A 16,146-nucleotide genomic window follows, 5' to 3' on the forward strand; every position below is an offset into this window, starting at 1 on the left:
CTGGGGGATCCATGAATGTCTCTCTTAGAGTTCTTTGTAACCTAGCTTCTCTGGGGTCATGGCTGGTTATCCTTCGTTTTACATCTACTATCCACTCATGAGTAAGTACATACCATGTTTGTCTTTCCGGGTTTGGGTTACCTCACTCAAGATGGTTTTTTTTTTAGTTCCATCCATTTGCATATAAATTTCAAGATGTCATTGATTCCCAATTTTCTGAGAAACCGTCATACTGACTTCAGAGTGGTCGTACAAGTTTGCACTTCCACCAGCAATGGAGGAGTGTTCTCTTAACTATGCATCCTCTCCAGCATAAGCTATCGTTGGCATTTTTGGTCTTAGCCATTCTGATTGGTGTAAGATGGTATCTCAGAGTCATTTCTTTCACCACTGAGTAGTACTCCATTGTGTAAATGTACCACATTTTCTCTATCCATTCTTCAATTGAGGGGCACCTAGACTGCTTTCAGGTTCTGACTTGTACAAATAATGCTGCTATGAACATAGTTGAAAAAATGTCCTTGTGGTATGAGTGTGCATCTTTGAGTATATGCCCAAGAGTAGTATTACTGAGTCTTGAGGTAGACTGATTCCCAATTTTCTGAGAAACCATCATACTGACTTCCAGAGTGGTTGTACAAGTTTGCACTTCCACCAGCAATGGAGGAGTGTTGCTCTTAACTATGCATCCTCTCCAGCATAAGCTATCGTTGGCATTTTTGGTCTCAGCCATGCTGACTGGTGTAAGATGGTATCTCAGAGTCATTTTTTGCATTTCCCTTATGGCTAAGGATGTTGAGCAATTCCTTAAGTATCTTTCAGCCATTTGAGATTCCTGTTGAGAATTTTCTGTTTAGATCTGCACCGCACTTTTTGATTGTATTATTTGGTAATTTGATGTCTAGTTTCTTAGTTCTTTATATATTTTGGAGATCAGTCCACTGTCTGATGTGAGTTTAGTGAAGATCTTTTTCCATTCTGTAGGTGTATATCAACTTCTTTGCCATCTCCTCAACCTTTACACATACTGAAAGGAGTTAAGCTGTAACATACATCTAGTGTCCAAAGAGAAAACAAAGACACGCGCCTACGTGACTATAACCCAGGCAAGCCAGAGCTGGCCCTCCACGTGGAGTCCGAGTATCTGGGAGGCAGAGAAAGAGAATTATGAGTTGGAGGCTGACCTATGGAACAAGCCCTAGGCCAATTCCTAACATCTGTTTCAAAAACGCCCAAGGTAGGAGGGGAAGCAGTCACGAGTGTAAGCACTGGAGCGCAGCTCAGAAGAGCTTTCCTCTCCCTGAATCTACAGGCTGCTAAGGGAAGCTGTGAGGAGAGGAGATTTCCTTCAGTGGTGGAGCCTCTGGGAAGTTTGCCTATGCATTTGTTATTCACCTTAATTAAACTAATTCGGACACACAGAGGCACACGAGCACACACACACACACGCATGCACACACACGCACACACAGAGATAGAAAAGTAGAAGGAGGATCAACAGGAAGTGGGGGGGGGATACATAACAGAGTAATGGGAGGGGTGGAGACTAGGGAGAGCTCAGAGGTTTAAATACTTGCTGCTCTTCCAGAGGACTTGAGTTCAGTTACCATCCGTCATGTTTTCTGGCTCACAATTCTTGTAACTCCAGTTCCAAGGGATCTGATACCCAATTTTGACCTCCATAGGCACCTTCACACATGTGTCAGAACACACAAGAACACATAATAAAAATAAATCTTAACCAAAACATTAGAGGATTGGGCATAGCGACACACGTCTTTAATCCTAACACTTGGAGACAGAGGCAAATGAATCTCTGAGTTCGAGACCAGCTTGGTCTAGAAAATAAGTCCCATGTCAGGCAATATTACATAGTGAGCCTTTTCTAAAAATAAGATAAAATAAAAACCAAAAATCTTAGGGCTGGTGAGGTGGTTCGGGGTAAAGGTGTTTGCTGACAAGCCTGATGACCTGAGTTCAGTCTCTTGAGACCCACATGGCAGAAGGAGGAAAATGGCTCTCTAATGTTGTCCCCAGAGCTCCACACATGTGCTGTGAAATGTGTGCCACCACATACACGCACATAAATAAATAGATGAAATAAATTTTTAATAGAAAAGAGAAATGGAAGAGAAAAGAAAAATAAAAATTAAGAAAATTACTATCATCAATAGATTTGAATTTCTCTCTTTTACCAAGGTATCCAGCATTTCAACTTATAATAGTATTGTTAATTTTGAAGAGTCATAAAAAACCATGTTTTATGAGCCATGTTTTATGAGGTTCATACATTTTGCACCTATGTTACTATGTGAAGCTGTTATTTGTTAATTTTGTCTCATGACCTCAATCCAGTTTATGGATATGCCATGATTCACGTAACCACTGTATTGTTGGTAGAAATTTGATATAGAAGAACACATCTTTAGTCCTAGCATTCAGAAGGCAGAGGCAGGTGGAGCTCTGATTTTTGTTGCTATCTTGAACTACATAGTGAGTTCCAGGACAGCCAGGGCTGTGCAGAGAGACTGTCTCACAAGACAAACAAAGAAACAAAAACAAAAACAAGAAATTTTGAAAAAAGAAAGGAAGGAAGAAAAAAGAAAACTAGAAAAGGAAAGCAGGAAAATTGAAAGAAATTTGTGTTTCTTTCAGTTTGGGGATTTTTCCCCCTTTTTTGAGATAAGAGCTTCATGTTTCTCAGGCTTGTCTCAAACGTGTTATATAGCAAGTTATATAAAAACAACTTCAACAATCCCTCCCCCATCATCAACCTTTTGGCAGCATTAAGTTTGGAATCTGGAGCCTCACCCATACTAGACCTCTACCCCGGAACTACAGCCACATCCCTGACCTTGAACTTCTCATCCTTCTAAATTCTTCTCCCTAGGGATGCCATTGCAGCAGGCATGAACTCAAATTCAGGACTTTGTGCATGTTAAACAGTTGCTCTATTAACTGAGATACAGTCAGGAGGGGTCTTCAATGCTGCTATTATGAACTTTTCCTTCCTTTCTTTCTTTCTTTCTTTCTTTCTTTCTTTCTTTCTTTCTTTCTTTCTTTCTTTCTTTCTTTCTTTCTTTCTTTTTGAGACAGGGTTTCTTTGTATAGCCCTGGCTGTCCTGGAACTCGCTCCATAGATCAGGCTAGCCACAAACTCACAGAGATCCACCTGCCTCTGCCTCCCACTGCCCAACTTACTGTAAGCTTTCTATCCCATGTATCTTAGTGAACACCACACCTTAACATTGAATATTTACCTATAATACAAATTGCTTTGTCCTAATATACACATACATTAAACTATGAAAATAATAGCTATCCAACTTTCATTAATATAACTTGAGAGATATGGTTACTTTCTATTCTTACCAATATTGTTACTTATCAATTGTCACTTAAATAGTTTTTATGAATACATAGAGCAATTCCAAAGACATTTTATCTATTTTCTTAATAATTCAGCAGAGAATCTAGTCATATATTTCTTATTATTTATTGAAAAATTACTGTACTATGTATGCTGGTACAAACTTTTAATTATAGCACTAGGGAGACATAGGTTGGCTGATTTCTGAGTTTGAGGTCAACCTTGTCTACAAAGTGAGTCTTAGGACAGTCAGAGCAACACAGATAAACCTTGTTTCTTTCTCTTTTTTTTCCAAGACAGGGTTTCTCTGTGTAACAGCTCTAGTTGTCCTAGAGCTTGCTTTGTAGACCAGGCTGGACTCAAACTCACTGAGATCCGCCTAACTCTGCCTCCCAAGTACAATGTACACAATGAGATTCTGAGTTCTTGGGTCGACAGAGTCTGTAAGCATCAGTGCTTCTGTTCTCCAGCACATCAGATAATGTCAACACTGGGAATAGCAAGATGGCTCAGCAGGCAAGGGAGCTGGTTGTCAAGACTGATGGCCTGAATTTGATATCCTGGAAATGGTAGAAGGAGAGCTATGACCCTAAAAATTGTCCTCTGACCTTCACATACAGGCCATAGTGTGCAAGTACAATAGTTTGTCTGTGTACACACACACACACACACACACACACACACACACACTGTTTAAAAAGAAAAAAATCTAAAAGGCATTTGTAGCTATAGAGGTGGTTCAGTGGTTAAGAACACTGTCTGTTATAGAGAGAGTACCTTGGTTCAACTCCCAGCACCCATATGATAGCTTACAGCCTTTTGTAACTCTAGTTTCAGGTGATCCAATGCTCTCTTCTGTTCTTGGGCACCAAGGATGCATGTGGTATACATGTATTTATGCAAACAACACACTCATGCATATAAGTCTGAAGAAGTAGGAGGAAGAGGAGAGGAAGGAAGGAAGAAGAGGAGGAGGAGGAGGAGGAAGAAAGGAGGAGGAGTAGGAGGAGGAAGAGGAGGAGGAGGAGAAGAAGAAAAAGGAGGAGAAGGAGAAGGAGAAGGAGAAGGAGAAGGAGAAGAAGAAGAAGAAGAAGAAGAAGAAGAAGAAGAAGAAGAAGAAGAAGAAGAAGAAGAAGAAGAAGAAGAAGAAGAAGAAGAAGAAGAAGTCATCCAGAGTGGGGCCCAATTTCAATTTCTCTGGTAACATATTGTGAGTCCAATAGGACTCCCTAGAAATTTGAGCAACAGTATCAACCCAGTCCTGAACTGTTTCTTTCAAATAAAGGTCATGGTGATTCAAATGCCAGGCTTATGAATGACAAATAGAACGGCATAGGTAGGCAGGACTGCTGGGTGCTACTTGGCCAGCTGTAATACCTCCTTCCAGGTGTTAGAGCCCGTGGGCCCCAACATAGATAACTATTTTCCCTAACTGGACTGGTATGGAGGCGCAAGGAATAACTAGACACGGCTTACATGGTCATCACGGAAGGGCATCTCAGGGTTCTTCTCTCCTGATGATCTCTCCGCGTTTATTTTTCAAACAGCTTTTATACCAACACATAAACTGAGTGGGGGGGGGATACACCAGACCTGTCTCCTAGGTAACCAGGTGAATGGCGTTTTGTCACGTCCGCATCTACCTGTCTGCTTTGTATGCTAGCTGTCACGTAGGCTTGAATCAGCATCTCTATAAGGCATCCTCCAAATTACAAAGAAAGGAGCAACAATATCCTGACCCTTTGTTAGGCAGAGACAGCCTGTCTGCAGGGCTACGTGACCACCTCAGGTGGGGCCTATGGCTCCAGAGCCTGGCTACCACGCCATAGAAATATGGGCCTACAATCCACGCTCTCTCTTATTAAATTTTAACAAACCCTGTACTTCTGCAACAGAACAGATGGGTCGCGCCTGGCTTGGGCAAAGTCTTCTTCCTATTACCCAAATTTTCCCATCTTTGGAAAGCGGCTTTTGCAAGATTTCCTGTCTTAGGCATCTGGGGAGGAGAAGCTTCAAACCCGTCATTGACTGCCGACCTCGTAAAGTGGAGATTAGTGGAGAGAAATATACTTTTCAGGCCTGTATATCAGCCATATCTTTTGTCAGGATATATCATAATGCTTTCTGAATAATTATGCTCCCAAAGGCTATATTCTCCTATTTTAAAGGAGAGTAGAATCGCCTGAGTAGAAAATGTTTCTTCGGCTGGTACAGAACATTATTCAGAGCTAACATTCTCAGCATACGTATCAACTCTCAACATTCATCGTCACAACCTCTCTTTCAGCAATTTCCAATCACAACAATTCACAATCATGATTTTTCCACATTATTGGTCAATACTGATTTTTCAATTTTTCATATCATAATTTCATATTTAGACGGTCAGTACCAGCTCTCCAATTATCATAATTTCATATTTAGTTGGTCAGTACCAACTCTTTAATTATTCATAATTTCACATTCTTTTTGGACATTACCGATGTATTTAGCACCACTGGTCATTACCAGATTTTTTTCCATCACCTTATATGCAGCTGTAAATATCAAGTCATTACCATTAAGCGTATAATACCATTTGCTGTTATTAAATCCCATTTTCAGTCACTGTGCAGCTGTTAAACCCTTAGTCTGCCCCCTTGTTAAATGAAGAGGGGTTTTAGTCATTTTTTTATTGAGTCTTTCTTTCCCTGAGGGGAAAGTTTAGGTCTTAGTTCTTAGGTTTAATATTTTATTCAAAATGAGTTCTGTGTCCCATAAACCGAGAACATTCAAATGTTCAGTTTGTATCTTAGTTTTAAGGCAACAGGTTTCACACCACAGCCAGCTGCAGACACCGCAGTCAGCCGGTTGGCAGCTGCAGGTCTGGATCAGGTTCCTCTCTGTGGGCTGGGTTACCGGTTCCTCCTGGAGCTCTTCTCATTCCGTTCCTTCTGCTGGGCGATTGTCAGCTAAGCTGTCCCCAAGTCCGTTGTCCTTCTGCTGAATGCGCCGAATTAGTCGCTCTGGAAACCATCTGGCTTGATTTTCATCCTGTGAGAAAACACAGACATGCCCTCGGCCCTCCTCACTCTTCCCTCCCCTCCCCTCCACCCATACCCCCACTCCCTCCCTCTCCAGGCCAAAGAGCCATCAGGGTTCCCTACACTATGTTAAGTCCAAGGTCCTCCCAACTCCCCCCAGGTCCAGGAAGGAGAGCAACCAAACTGACAAGGCTCACACAGAGCCTGTCCTTGTCATAGAGTCCGAGCCCATCGCCATTGTCCTTGGCGTCTCAGTAGGCTTCCACTATCAGCCACATTCAGAGAGTCCGGTTTGGTCTCATGTTCCATCAGTCCCATTCCAACTGGACTTGGTGATCACCTGCAGAGAAGAAGGTGTATTCTTTCCTATTTGGGTGGGATGTTCTATAGATGTTTGTTAAGTCCATTTGGTTCATTTTATAGGTGAATTGAGTCCATTGATATTAATTGATATTAATGACCAGTGGTTGTTAACTCAGGTCATTTTTTTTTTGTAGTAGAGTTTGTGTGTTTCCCTTCATCTAGTTGTGCTGGTGAAGGGTCGCTAGATGTCTGAGTTATTGTGGGCATTGTTGGACTCCTTGGATTGTGATTTTCCTTCTAATACTTTCTGCAAGGCTGGATTTGTGGCTATGTATTGTTTAAATCTGTTTTTGTCCTGGAATATCTTGTTTTCTCCATCAATGGTGAATGCAAGCTTTGCTGGGTATAGTAGTCTGGGCTTGCATCCATGTTCCCTTAGTGTCTGTAGCACATCTCTCCAAGACCTTCTGGCTTTCATGGTTTCCAGTGAGAAGTCAGGTGTAATTCTGATAGGTTTCCCTTTGTATGTTACTTGACCTTTTTCCTTTGCAGCTCTTAATATCTGTTCTTTATTCTGTATGTTTTGTGTTTTGATTATTATATGGTGTGGGGATGCTTTCTTTTGATCCAGTCTATTTGGTGTTCTGTAGGCTTCTTGTACCTTCATAGGAATATCCTTCTTTAGGTTGGGGAAATTTTCTTCTATAATTTTGTTTAATATATTTTCTGGGCCTTTGAGTTGTAATTCTTCTCCTTCATCTACCCGTTATTCTTAGGTTTTGTCTTTTCATGGTGTCCCAGATTTCCTGGATGTTTTGTGTTAAGAATTTGTTGGATTTGTTTTGTTCTTTAATCTGTGAGTTTATTTCCTCTATAGTATCTTCAGAGTCCGAGATTCTTTCTTCCATCTCTTGTATTCTGTTGGTAATACTTGTCTCTGTAGTTTCTGTTCATTTACTCAAAATTTCCTTTTCCAGTCTTCCCTCGGATTGTGTTTTCTTCATTACCTCCATTTCATTTTTCAGGTCTTGTACTGTTTCTCTTACCTGTTTGATTGCTTTTTCTTGTTTTTCTTGGGCATCTTTGAGAGATTTATTTATTTCATCTACCTTTTTGTTTGTCATCTCCATTTCTTTATGGCAGTTTTTTACCTCCTGTTTAAGGTCCTCTATTATTTTCATAAAGTACTGTTTAAGGTCGATTTCTTCTATTTCTTCTGGATTAGGGTGTTCAATTCTTGTTGTTTTGGGATACCTGGATTCTGTTGATGTCATGTTGCCTTTCGGGTTGTTGGAGGAGTTCTTGCATTGGTGCCTGCCCATCTCTTCCTTCAAATGGAGCTAGGAGAGACTTGGTGACTTGGTCCAATCTTTGCTGTGACTGAATCTGGGTGGATCTCCTCAGTGCCGGAGCAGGAGCTATTCCTTGCAGCACAATCTGAAGGAGCCAACACTCCCTTGCCGGAATCTTCAGACCTGCCTGGAGGGCAGCCTCTTACCCCTCTGGGTAGGTGGCCTTGGTACAGGGTCAGGACACTTGAATATGCTCGGGAAGGCCGTCCAGATGGGACTCCACAGCACTGAATCAGGGATCCTGGTAGCCGAGGGACACCTCCCAGATGTGTCTTCTGGTATTAAGATCCCGTGTCTTTGCTCCCAGATGTGTCTTCTGGTACTAATATCCAGTGTCTTTGCTCCTAGCTGTGTCTTCTGGTACTAATATCCGGTGTCTTGGCTCTCAGATGTGTCTTCTGGTAATAATATCTGGTGACTTGGCTCCCAGATGTGTCTTCACCCAGATGTGTCTCCCAGATGTGTCTTCTCTCAGATGTGTCTTCTGGTAATAATATCCGGTGACTTGGCTGGCCTACCTTGCTGCAGGCAGGCTATTGAAACAAAGAAACTCCTACCCGCCAGTTGCACTCCCTACACGGTCCCAGCGCCCTGATCGGGCTGAGCTGAAGATGTTATGAACCCGAAGAGGGAAAAAAGAAGGGACGGTTTTTCTGGGTGCAGGCTGGGTGGGGTAGGAGGAGAGAGGTAGTAGCCAGGGAGACTAGCCCCAGCCAGGGGACTAGGAAGTATATGTGGGGGGGAGGGGACAGGGAGTTGCTGTGCTCTGTCTCCCTGGTTGCTGTCGAGGGGTCAGGAAGTCACTCACCTCCCAGATGTGTCTTCTGGTAATAATATCCAGTGACTTGGCTGGCCAGGGAGTTCAGAGAGGGCCTACCTTGCTGCAGGCAGGATCCCAGATGTGTCTTCTGGTAATAATATCCAGTGACTTGGCTGGCCAGGGAGTTCGGAGAGGGCCTACCTTGCTGCAGGCAGGCTATTGAAGCAAAGAAACACCCACCCGCCGGTTGCACTCCCTACAGGGTCCCAGTGCCCTGATTGGGCTGAGCTGGAGATGTTATGAACCCAAAGTGGGGAGGAAGAAGGGACGGATTTTCTGGGTGCAGGCTGGGTGGGGTAGGAGGAGAGAGGTAGTAGCCAGGGAGACTAGCCCCAGCTGGAGGACTAGGAAGTGTAGAGGCTTAAATTGTTTTCTTAAACTTAAGCTGTTTTATGGTGCAAAGCATGTGACTGCTGTACAAGTTTGTAGTGAGGAGCTGCGAACAGGCCTGCTTTTCGTTCCGCCCAGCTCCTGGCTGCCTGGCTAGCTTGTGCCCTGAAATAACACACAAATTGTATTCATTTAAACACTGCCTGGCCCATTAGTTTCAGCCTCTTACTCACATCTTGAATAACCCATATCTAATAATCTGTGTAACACCACGAGTGGTGTCTTACTGGGAAAGATTCAGCATGTCTGACCTGGCGGCTGGCTTCATCACATCTGTCCCAGAGAGCAGAGGCAGGGCGACTTATTAACTTCCCTTCCCAGCATTCTGTTCTGTCTACTCCGCCCACCTAAGGGCTGGCCAATCAAATGAGCCAGGCAGTTTCTTTATTAACCAATGAAATCAACTCAAACAGGAGACCCTCCCACATCACAAGTTCAACCTGAGATATAGCAATTATTTTTGTAAGTTCGTCAGCTAGAGCATTACCTTCAGCTAATAGACCAGGAAGACTTGAATGTGCTCTGATGTGTCCCACAAAACATGGTAACTTTCTACATTGTATGGCTTCTTGAATCTGCTGAAACAATATCTTAACTTATTCATTGCTAGTTCCTATATATGGCACTGTTTCCAAGATTTGCAATGCATCATAAATAGAATGACTATCAGTATATAGATTAAAAGCCTTATTAGCAAAATTCTTAAATATTAGAGTTACAGCCCGCAGCTCAACTATTTGACCTGAAGTTGGTTCTGTCTGTACCATGTGTCCTTTGCCATTGACTACATAAGCAGCTTTTCCATTAGATGAGCCATCAGTGAAAATCAACAAAGCATCCTTTAAGGGATTCTTTGCTACTATTTTAGGAAGAATGAATGAATGCTGTTGAGTGTACTGCAGTAACTGGTCAGCTGGGAAAAGATTATTAATCTGACCTCGAAACTAAGCAAATGCAATTGCCCATGAATCACTATTTTGAAATAACCATTCAATTTGCTGCTTAGTGTAAGGAACATTGATTACAGCTGGTTCTTTGCCAAAATATTTTCTAGATTCCATTCTGCTCTTCTGTGCTAAGCATGCTACTGCTTCAAAATAAGGATTTAATACTTTTACTGGTGATACAGGCAGATGCAGCCAGGTCCATTCTGCCATAAGACTGCTGTAGGAGCCAGTCTTGTAGGTAACATACATGCCTGCCACGTTTGGCTGTAATTGATATAGCACACCTTCTGTTCCTGTATAGCCTGCTCTATCTGTGAGAGTCTGTCTGGCAGCTTCTGAAAGCTGCCTGCTAGAATTTGGATCACTGTCTCCTTTAAGTATTTCATTTAAAGGCTCGAGGTCTCCTGTAGGAAACCTTAAATAAGGCCTTAGCCATTGTATATTTTCTAACAATCTTTAAAAGTCATTAAAAAGTTTTTAAGTCATCCTTCCTAATTTCTATCTTCTGAGGCTTAATTTCTTTGGGGTATAACATGTGACCTAGATATTGAAAAGGCGGGTGCCTCTGTACTTTCTCAGGAGCAATAATTAACCCTGCATGGCTTAGGCTCTGTTGTAACAATCCATATGTCTCTAGTAAAGTATCCTCATCTCTGAGCCAGAAGAATGTCATCCATGTAATGAATAACATAGACCTGTGGAAATTGATTTCTAACTTCTTGTATAGCTTGAGCTATGAACTTCTGGCATAAAGTAGCACTATTTAACATGCCCTAGGGCAAAACATTCCACTGATATCTCCTCATTGGTTCTCTGAAATTAACTGAAGGAATACTAAAAGCATATCTTTGACAATCTTGTGGTGCTAAAGGAATTGTATAAAAGCAATCTTTCAAGTCTAAGATAATTTTATGTGTGCCTTTTGGTATGGCTACTGGAGGCGGCAGCCCTGGTTGTAATGCTCCCATTCATTGGCTGCGTGGTTGCATTAACCTCTCTTAAATCCTGAATTAATCTCCATTTTCCTGATTTTTTTAATAACAAAAATTGGAGAGTTCCATGGAGAATTAGATGGTGAAATACATCCACTATCCAGCTGTTCCTACAGTAACTGCTGGGCAGCTTGTAATTTTTCTTGTGTTAGAGGCCACTGACTCACCCATACAGGCTCATCACTTTTCCATATTATCGGGTCTGCATGGAGTGCCGGTCTTTCAGTGACCTCTCCTAAAAATACCCTAATCCTGCTCTAGGAGGTCTACTGTCTGGTATGACAGGATCAACCTTTTCCTTATTATCCTTGCCTAGACCTTGATTAGGTAATAATCCTTGTTGAAACATCTGATTAGTAACAGCCGTGCTGGGAGAATATAAATATACTCCCATTCTGGACATAATATCTTTGCCCCATAAGTTCACAGGTAAATAAGGAATAATATATGGCTTAAAAGTTCCTTCATGGCCTTACTCATCTTTCCAATGCAGTTCACTGCTACTCTGTTCAGGATTTCTAGTCTGACCAATTCCTTGTAACTGTGTAATAGTCTCCATTTTGGGCCACTTAGAAGGCTACTGGCTGGTGGTTATAACTGAAATATTTGCGCCAGTATCCAGGAGGCCAGAAAATCTTTTTCCATTTATAAACAAAGTGAGTTCTGGTCTCTGAAGACCTATGGTCTGTACCCAAAATGCATCAGACGAACCAGATCCGTCTTCTCCTCTCTTTTCTGTTTAAGACCTCAACATAAAACCAACAATACTTAACCTCATAGAAGCAAAATTTAGAATTAACACTGGAATGCACTGGTACAACTCTAACACAGCCTCAGTGGCATACACATCGAGAGAAACAATAAGATCTCTTGAACTGAGAAGCTTCTGTATAGCAAAGGACATAGTCAACAGGACATACTAGCCTATAGAATGGGAAAATATCTTTACTAATCACTAATCCATTTCAAAAACATACAAAGAACGCAGGGAATTAGTCATCAAAAGAACAAATAATCTAATAAGAATATATGTAACAGGGGTCTGGAGAGATGACTCAGCGGTTAAGAGCATTGACTGCTCTTCCAGAGGACCTGGGTTCAATTCCCAGCACCCACATGGAAGCTCACAGCTGTCTGAAAATGCAGTTCCACGAGATCTGACACCTTCACACCAATGCACATGAAATAAAGTTAAATAAATCATTAAAGTATTTTTTTTAAAAAAAACAAAACAAAAACAAAACAAAACAAAAAAAAAGAATATATGTAACAGACCTAAACTGAAAACTCTCAATAGATGAACTTAAAGTGACTGAAAGACACTCAAAATTGCTCAAACATAACATCCTTAACCATTGGAGAAATGTAAATCAAAACAACTCTGAGACTCCATCTTATCTCTGCAACATGACCAAGATCAAAAACACTGCTCACAACTCATGTTTGAGAGAATGTGGGGTAAAAGGAAACTCTCCCACTGCTGGAAGTGCAAACTGGCACAGCCGCCCTGGATCCCAGTATGGCGAAATCTCAGAAAATTAGGTAACAAACTGTTTTAAAACTCAGCTATACCTCTTTTGGGCCTATATACAAAAGATGCTCAACCATGCCACAAGGGCACGTGCTCAACCATGTTCACAGCAGAATTACTTTATCATACACAGAATCTGAAAACAGCCCAAATGTGTCTCGTCTATACACATGATAAATGAGATAGCCACAAATACCATGAAATATCTTTGAGTAACTCTGATTACACAAACTGAAAAACCTGTATATCAAGAGCTTAAAATCTTTGAAGAAATTTAAGCCAATAGAAAATGGAAAGATCTCCTATTCTCTTGTAAAGATAGCACCAACATAGCAAAATTGACAATCTTACTGAAAGCAATCTACAGATTTAATGGAAATGCCCATTAAACTTATAACAAAATTCTTCACAGATTTTGAAAAAACAATCCTCAACCTTATGAGAAAAGACAAAACTCAGGATAGCCTAAACAATCTTAAAATCCTGTACAATCAAGGAACTTCTGAATGCATTACAATCTCTGACTTTAAACCTCACCACAGAGCCACAGTACTGAAATCAATCTACCTTGGATACGAATTCACCTGCCTACAAACAGTAGACTTTTGACAAAAAAGCAAAATTGTGAAATGGAAAAGAAGCATTTTAACATGCGTATCTCAGAGACTACCTTAATTTAAACCTGCCTTTTTTTCTTCTAGTTGAAGCTGTGCCTCTTGGCAGGGAGTAAGACACAGGCTCACTTTGCCTGTCAGATTGCCTTCCCTAGCTCTGGCGGGTGGATTTTTAACTATCTTTTTTATTTTAACTTGTAAATCATAAAATTAGGAGAATTTCTGAATCCTCTCCTTTGTTCTACAGACTGTGTGAGGTTAAATTTACTCTCTAAACTTACTCTTGTTCCTGCTTGCCTTTTGCCCGTAGGTGGGTTGGATTAGCTGGCTACTGTGCGCACGTGGAGCCTCAATCTCAGCGGTAATTTAGTGATTCTTGGGCTAAAAGTCATTTTCCCTTCGTCCTTCCTTCTCATTTAGCAAGCAATAAAAGTTGCAATTCTGTATCTATCACACTTACAGATTCTCAATAACTCTGCCATTGTTTCTGTATCTGTATCTGATGCTGCTGTACTCTCTCTCTCCTCTGTCTTTTAAAATATCTTCAATCAACTGCATAGCCATTTGATTGCTTTCTCCTTGTCCCATATTTCTATAATTACAAGTTTTATTCCCGATATTACTGTCCCGTTTTGTTATCTAAGCACACATTACTCACACATCCACCAATTTTTTTCTCACGGTTCCTCACGTCTGGTCACTTCTTTCTTGCTTTTTGGGATGCTTGGATCAGCCTCACGATCTCCTTCGTCCTTTGTCCAGTTTCCCTCGGGGGTTCAGCGATCAGCATTCACGGTCTCTCTCGTCTTGTCCCTTCTCTGGCTTTTCATGGAGTTCAGCGGTCAGCACCAGGCTCTTTTTCATACTTCTTGTTCTTCCTCCGACATTCGTCTCGGGGTTCAGTGGTCAGCCCCACGTTGCCGGCACCATTATGTTAGAGCCCGTGGGCCCCAACATAGATAACTATTTTCCCTAACTGGACTGGTACGGAGGCGCAAGGAATAACTAGACACGGCTTACATGGTCATCACGGAAGGGCATCTCAGGGTTCTTCTCTCCTGATGATCTCTCCGCGTTTATTTTTCAAACAGCTTTTATACCAACACATAAACTGAGTGGGGGGGGGGGGGATACACCAGACCTGTCTCCTAGGTAACCAGGTGAATGGCGTTTTGTCACGTCTGCATCTACCTGTCTGCTGTGTATGCTAGCTGTCACGTAGGCTTGAATCAGCATCTCTATAAGGCATCCTCCAAATTACAAAGAAAGGAGCAACAACATCCTGACCCTTTGTTAGGCAGTGACAGCCTGTCTGCAGGGCTACGTGACCACCTCAGGTGGGGCCTATGGCTCCAGAGCCTGGCTACCACACCATAGAAATATGGGCCTATACCAGGAAGAAAATATGGCACACACAACACACTGGCATATCCCTCTTTCTTTTCCCACAGGTGTTTTATCTCATAATGTCTTGGCCTGAGCCCATGAACCATTGGATCCCACCACCCCATCATGCCACTAAACATGCCTCTGAGCCCAACACCTGGGACTCTCTCCCTCAAGAACTTACCAACCTGACCAGCCTTCTGTACTGGCCTCCAACTGGTGGTGACGAGGATGACTTTATGGCTTCTACCAGTCCCCAAACCTCCACCTACTGCTTGAAGGGTCCTGCTCAGGCCACCTATTCTCTGGGGAGTAATCTAGAGGTCATTCTTGTGGCTAGGGACCACCAGGGTAGGCCCAAGACTCATGGTGGAGATCTGTTTCGGGCACAGCTGTTGGGGCAGGAATTGAAAGCAGGAGTCCCAGGGGAGGTGAAGGATCTGGAGAATGGCACATACCTCTTGTCCTTCCCCCTGCTCTGGGCTGGACCGGCCCAGGTGCAAGTGAGGCTGATCCACTCCAGTGAGGCAGTCGGGGTCCTACAGAGGGTCTGGAAAGGAAAACGGGCCACCGTTGACTTTAGGGGGTATTTTCGAGGCCGGGATGGTGCTCAGGAGGCTGTGATCTGCAACGTGGACCCCCAGTCAACTGGAGCCCAAGGGCCCACCTGCCAGTACAGGGATGTGGTCTCTGGGGAGCTCTGGTTCTGTGCTCAACCCTCTACTCTGCCCTGCGATGCTTTAGTCGGTCACTCCAGTGGAAGTTACCTGAAGGTGACCACACGGCATGATGAAGAACTGATGGCTGGGTAAGACGTCTAGATACTGAATGTGTCCCAGGCCTAACCATAGCTATGTGGAGGTCAGAAGACAACCTGAGGAAGTCAGTTCTGCCCTTCCACCATGTGGGACCGGGTACCAAACCCAGCTTGTCAGGTTTGGCAGCCAAGCCCCTTTGCTCGGGGACACATCTCACTGTTGTCACTGTTAAGAGATTCCTGCAGCTCAGAGTCGTCTTGTACTCTTAGTGTGGTCGAGGGTGACATGATAATGGAGGCAGAAAAGTCAAGAGTTCAAGAACACCGGACAGTGGTGGCGCACACCTTTAACTCCAGCATTCAGGAGGCAGAGGCGGGTAGATGTTTGTGAGTTTGAGGCCAGCCTGGTCTACAGGGTGAGTTCCAGGACAGCCAGGGCTACACAGAGAAACCTTGTCTTGAAAAACTAAAAAACTAAACAAAACTAGTTCAAGGCCATCCTTGGCTGCATAGTGAATACAAACAAGTCCAGCCTGGGACTCAAGGGCGTTACAGCCTGTGTCAAAAAGGCAAGCGGGGCGGGTTGGGGTAAGGGGTATTGTTATAGTCCCTACTGCCTGTTTGTGTAATGACAGTAACAAAATGAATTGTTCTTCCTAGA

The 16,146-nt window shown here is 42.8% G+C and overlaps 1 protein-coding gene across 1 annotated transcript in view; it reads left to right on the top strand.

Moving 5' to 3' along the window:
- LOC119825395 (NXPE family member 3-like) overlaps positions 1 to 16,146 on the top strand; it is a 54,721-nt gene that overhangs the window by 22,360 nt on the left and 16,215 nt on the right. Inside the window, exon 2 of the mRNA XM_038346240.1 lies at positions 14,794 to 15,536. Within this exon, the coding sequence (XP_038202168.1) occupies positions 14,809 to 15,536 (728 nt within the window). The 5' untranslated portion in view covers positions 14,794 to 14,808. The remainder of the gene's footprint in view (positions 1 to 14,793; positions 15,537 to 16,146) is intronic.

Source organism: Arvicola amphibius, chromosome 10 (genome assembly GCF_903992535.2).
Source record: "Arvicola amphibius chromosome 10, mArvAmp1.2, whole genome shotgun sequence".
Classification (NCBI taxonomy): domain Eukaryota; kingdom Metazoa; phylum Chordata; class Mammalia; order Rodentia; family Cricetidae; genus Arvicola; species Arvicola amphibius.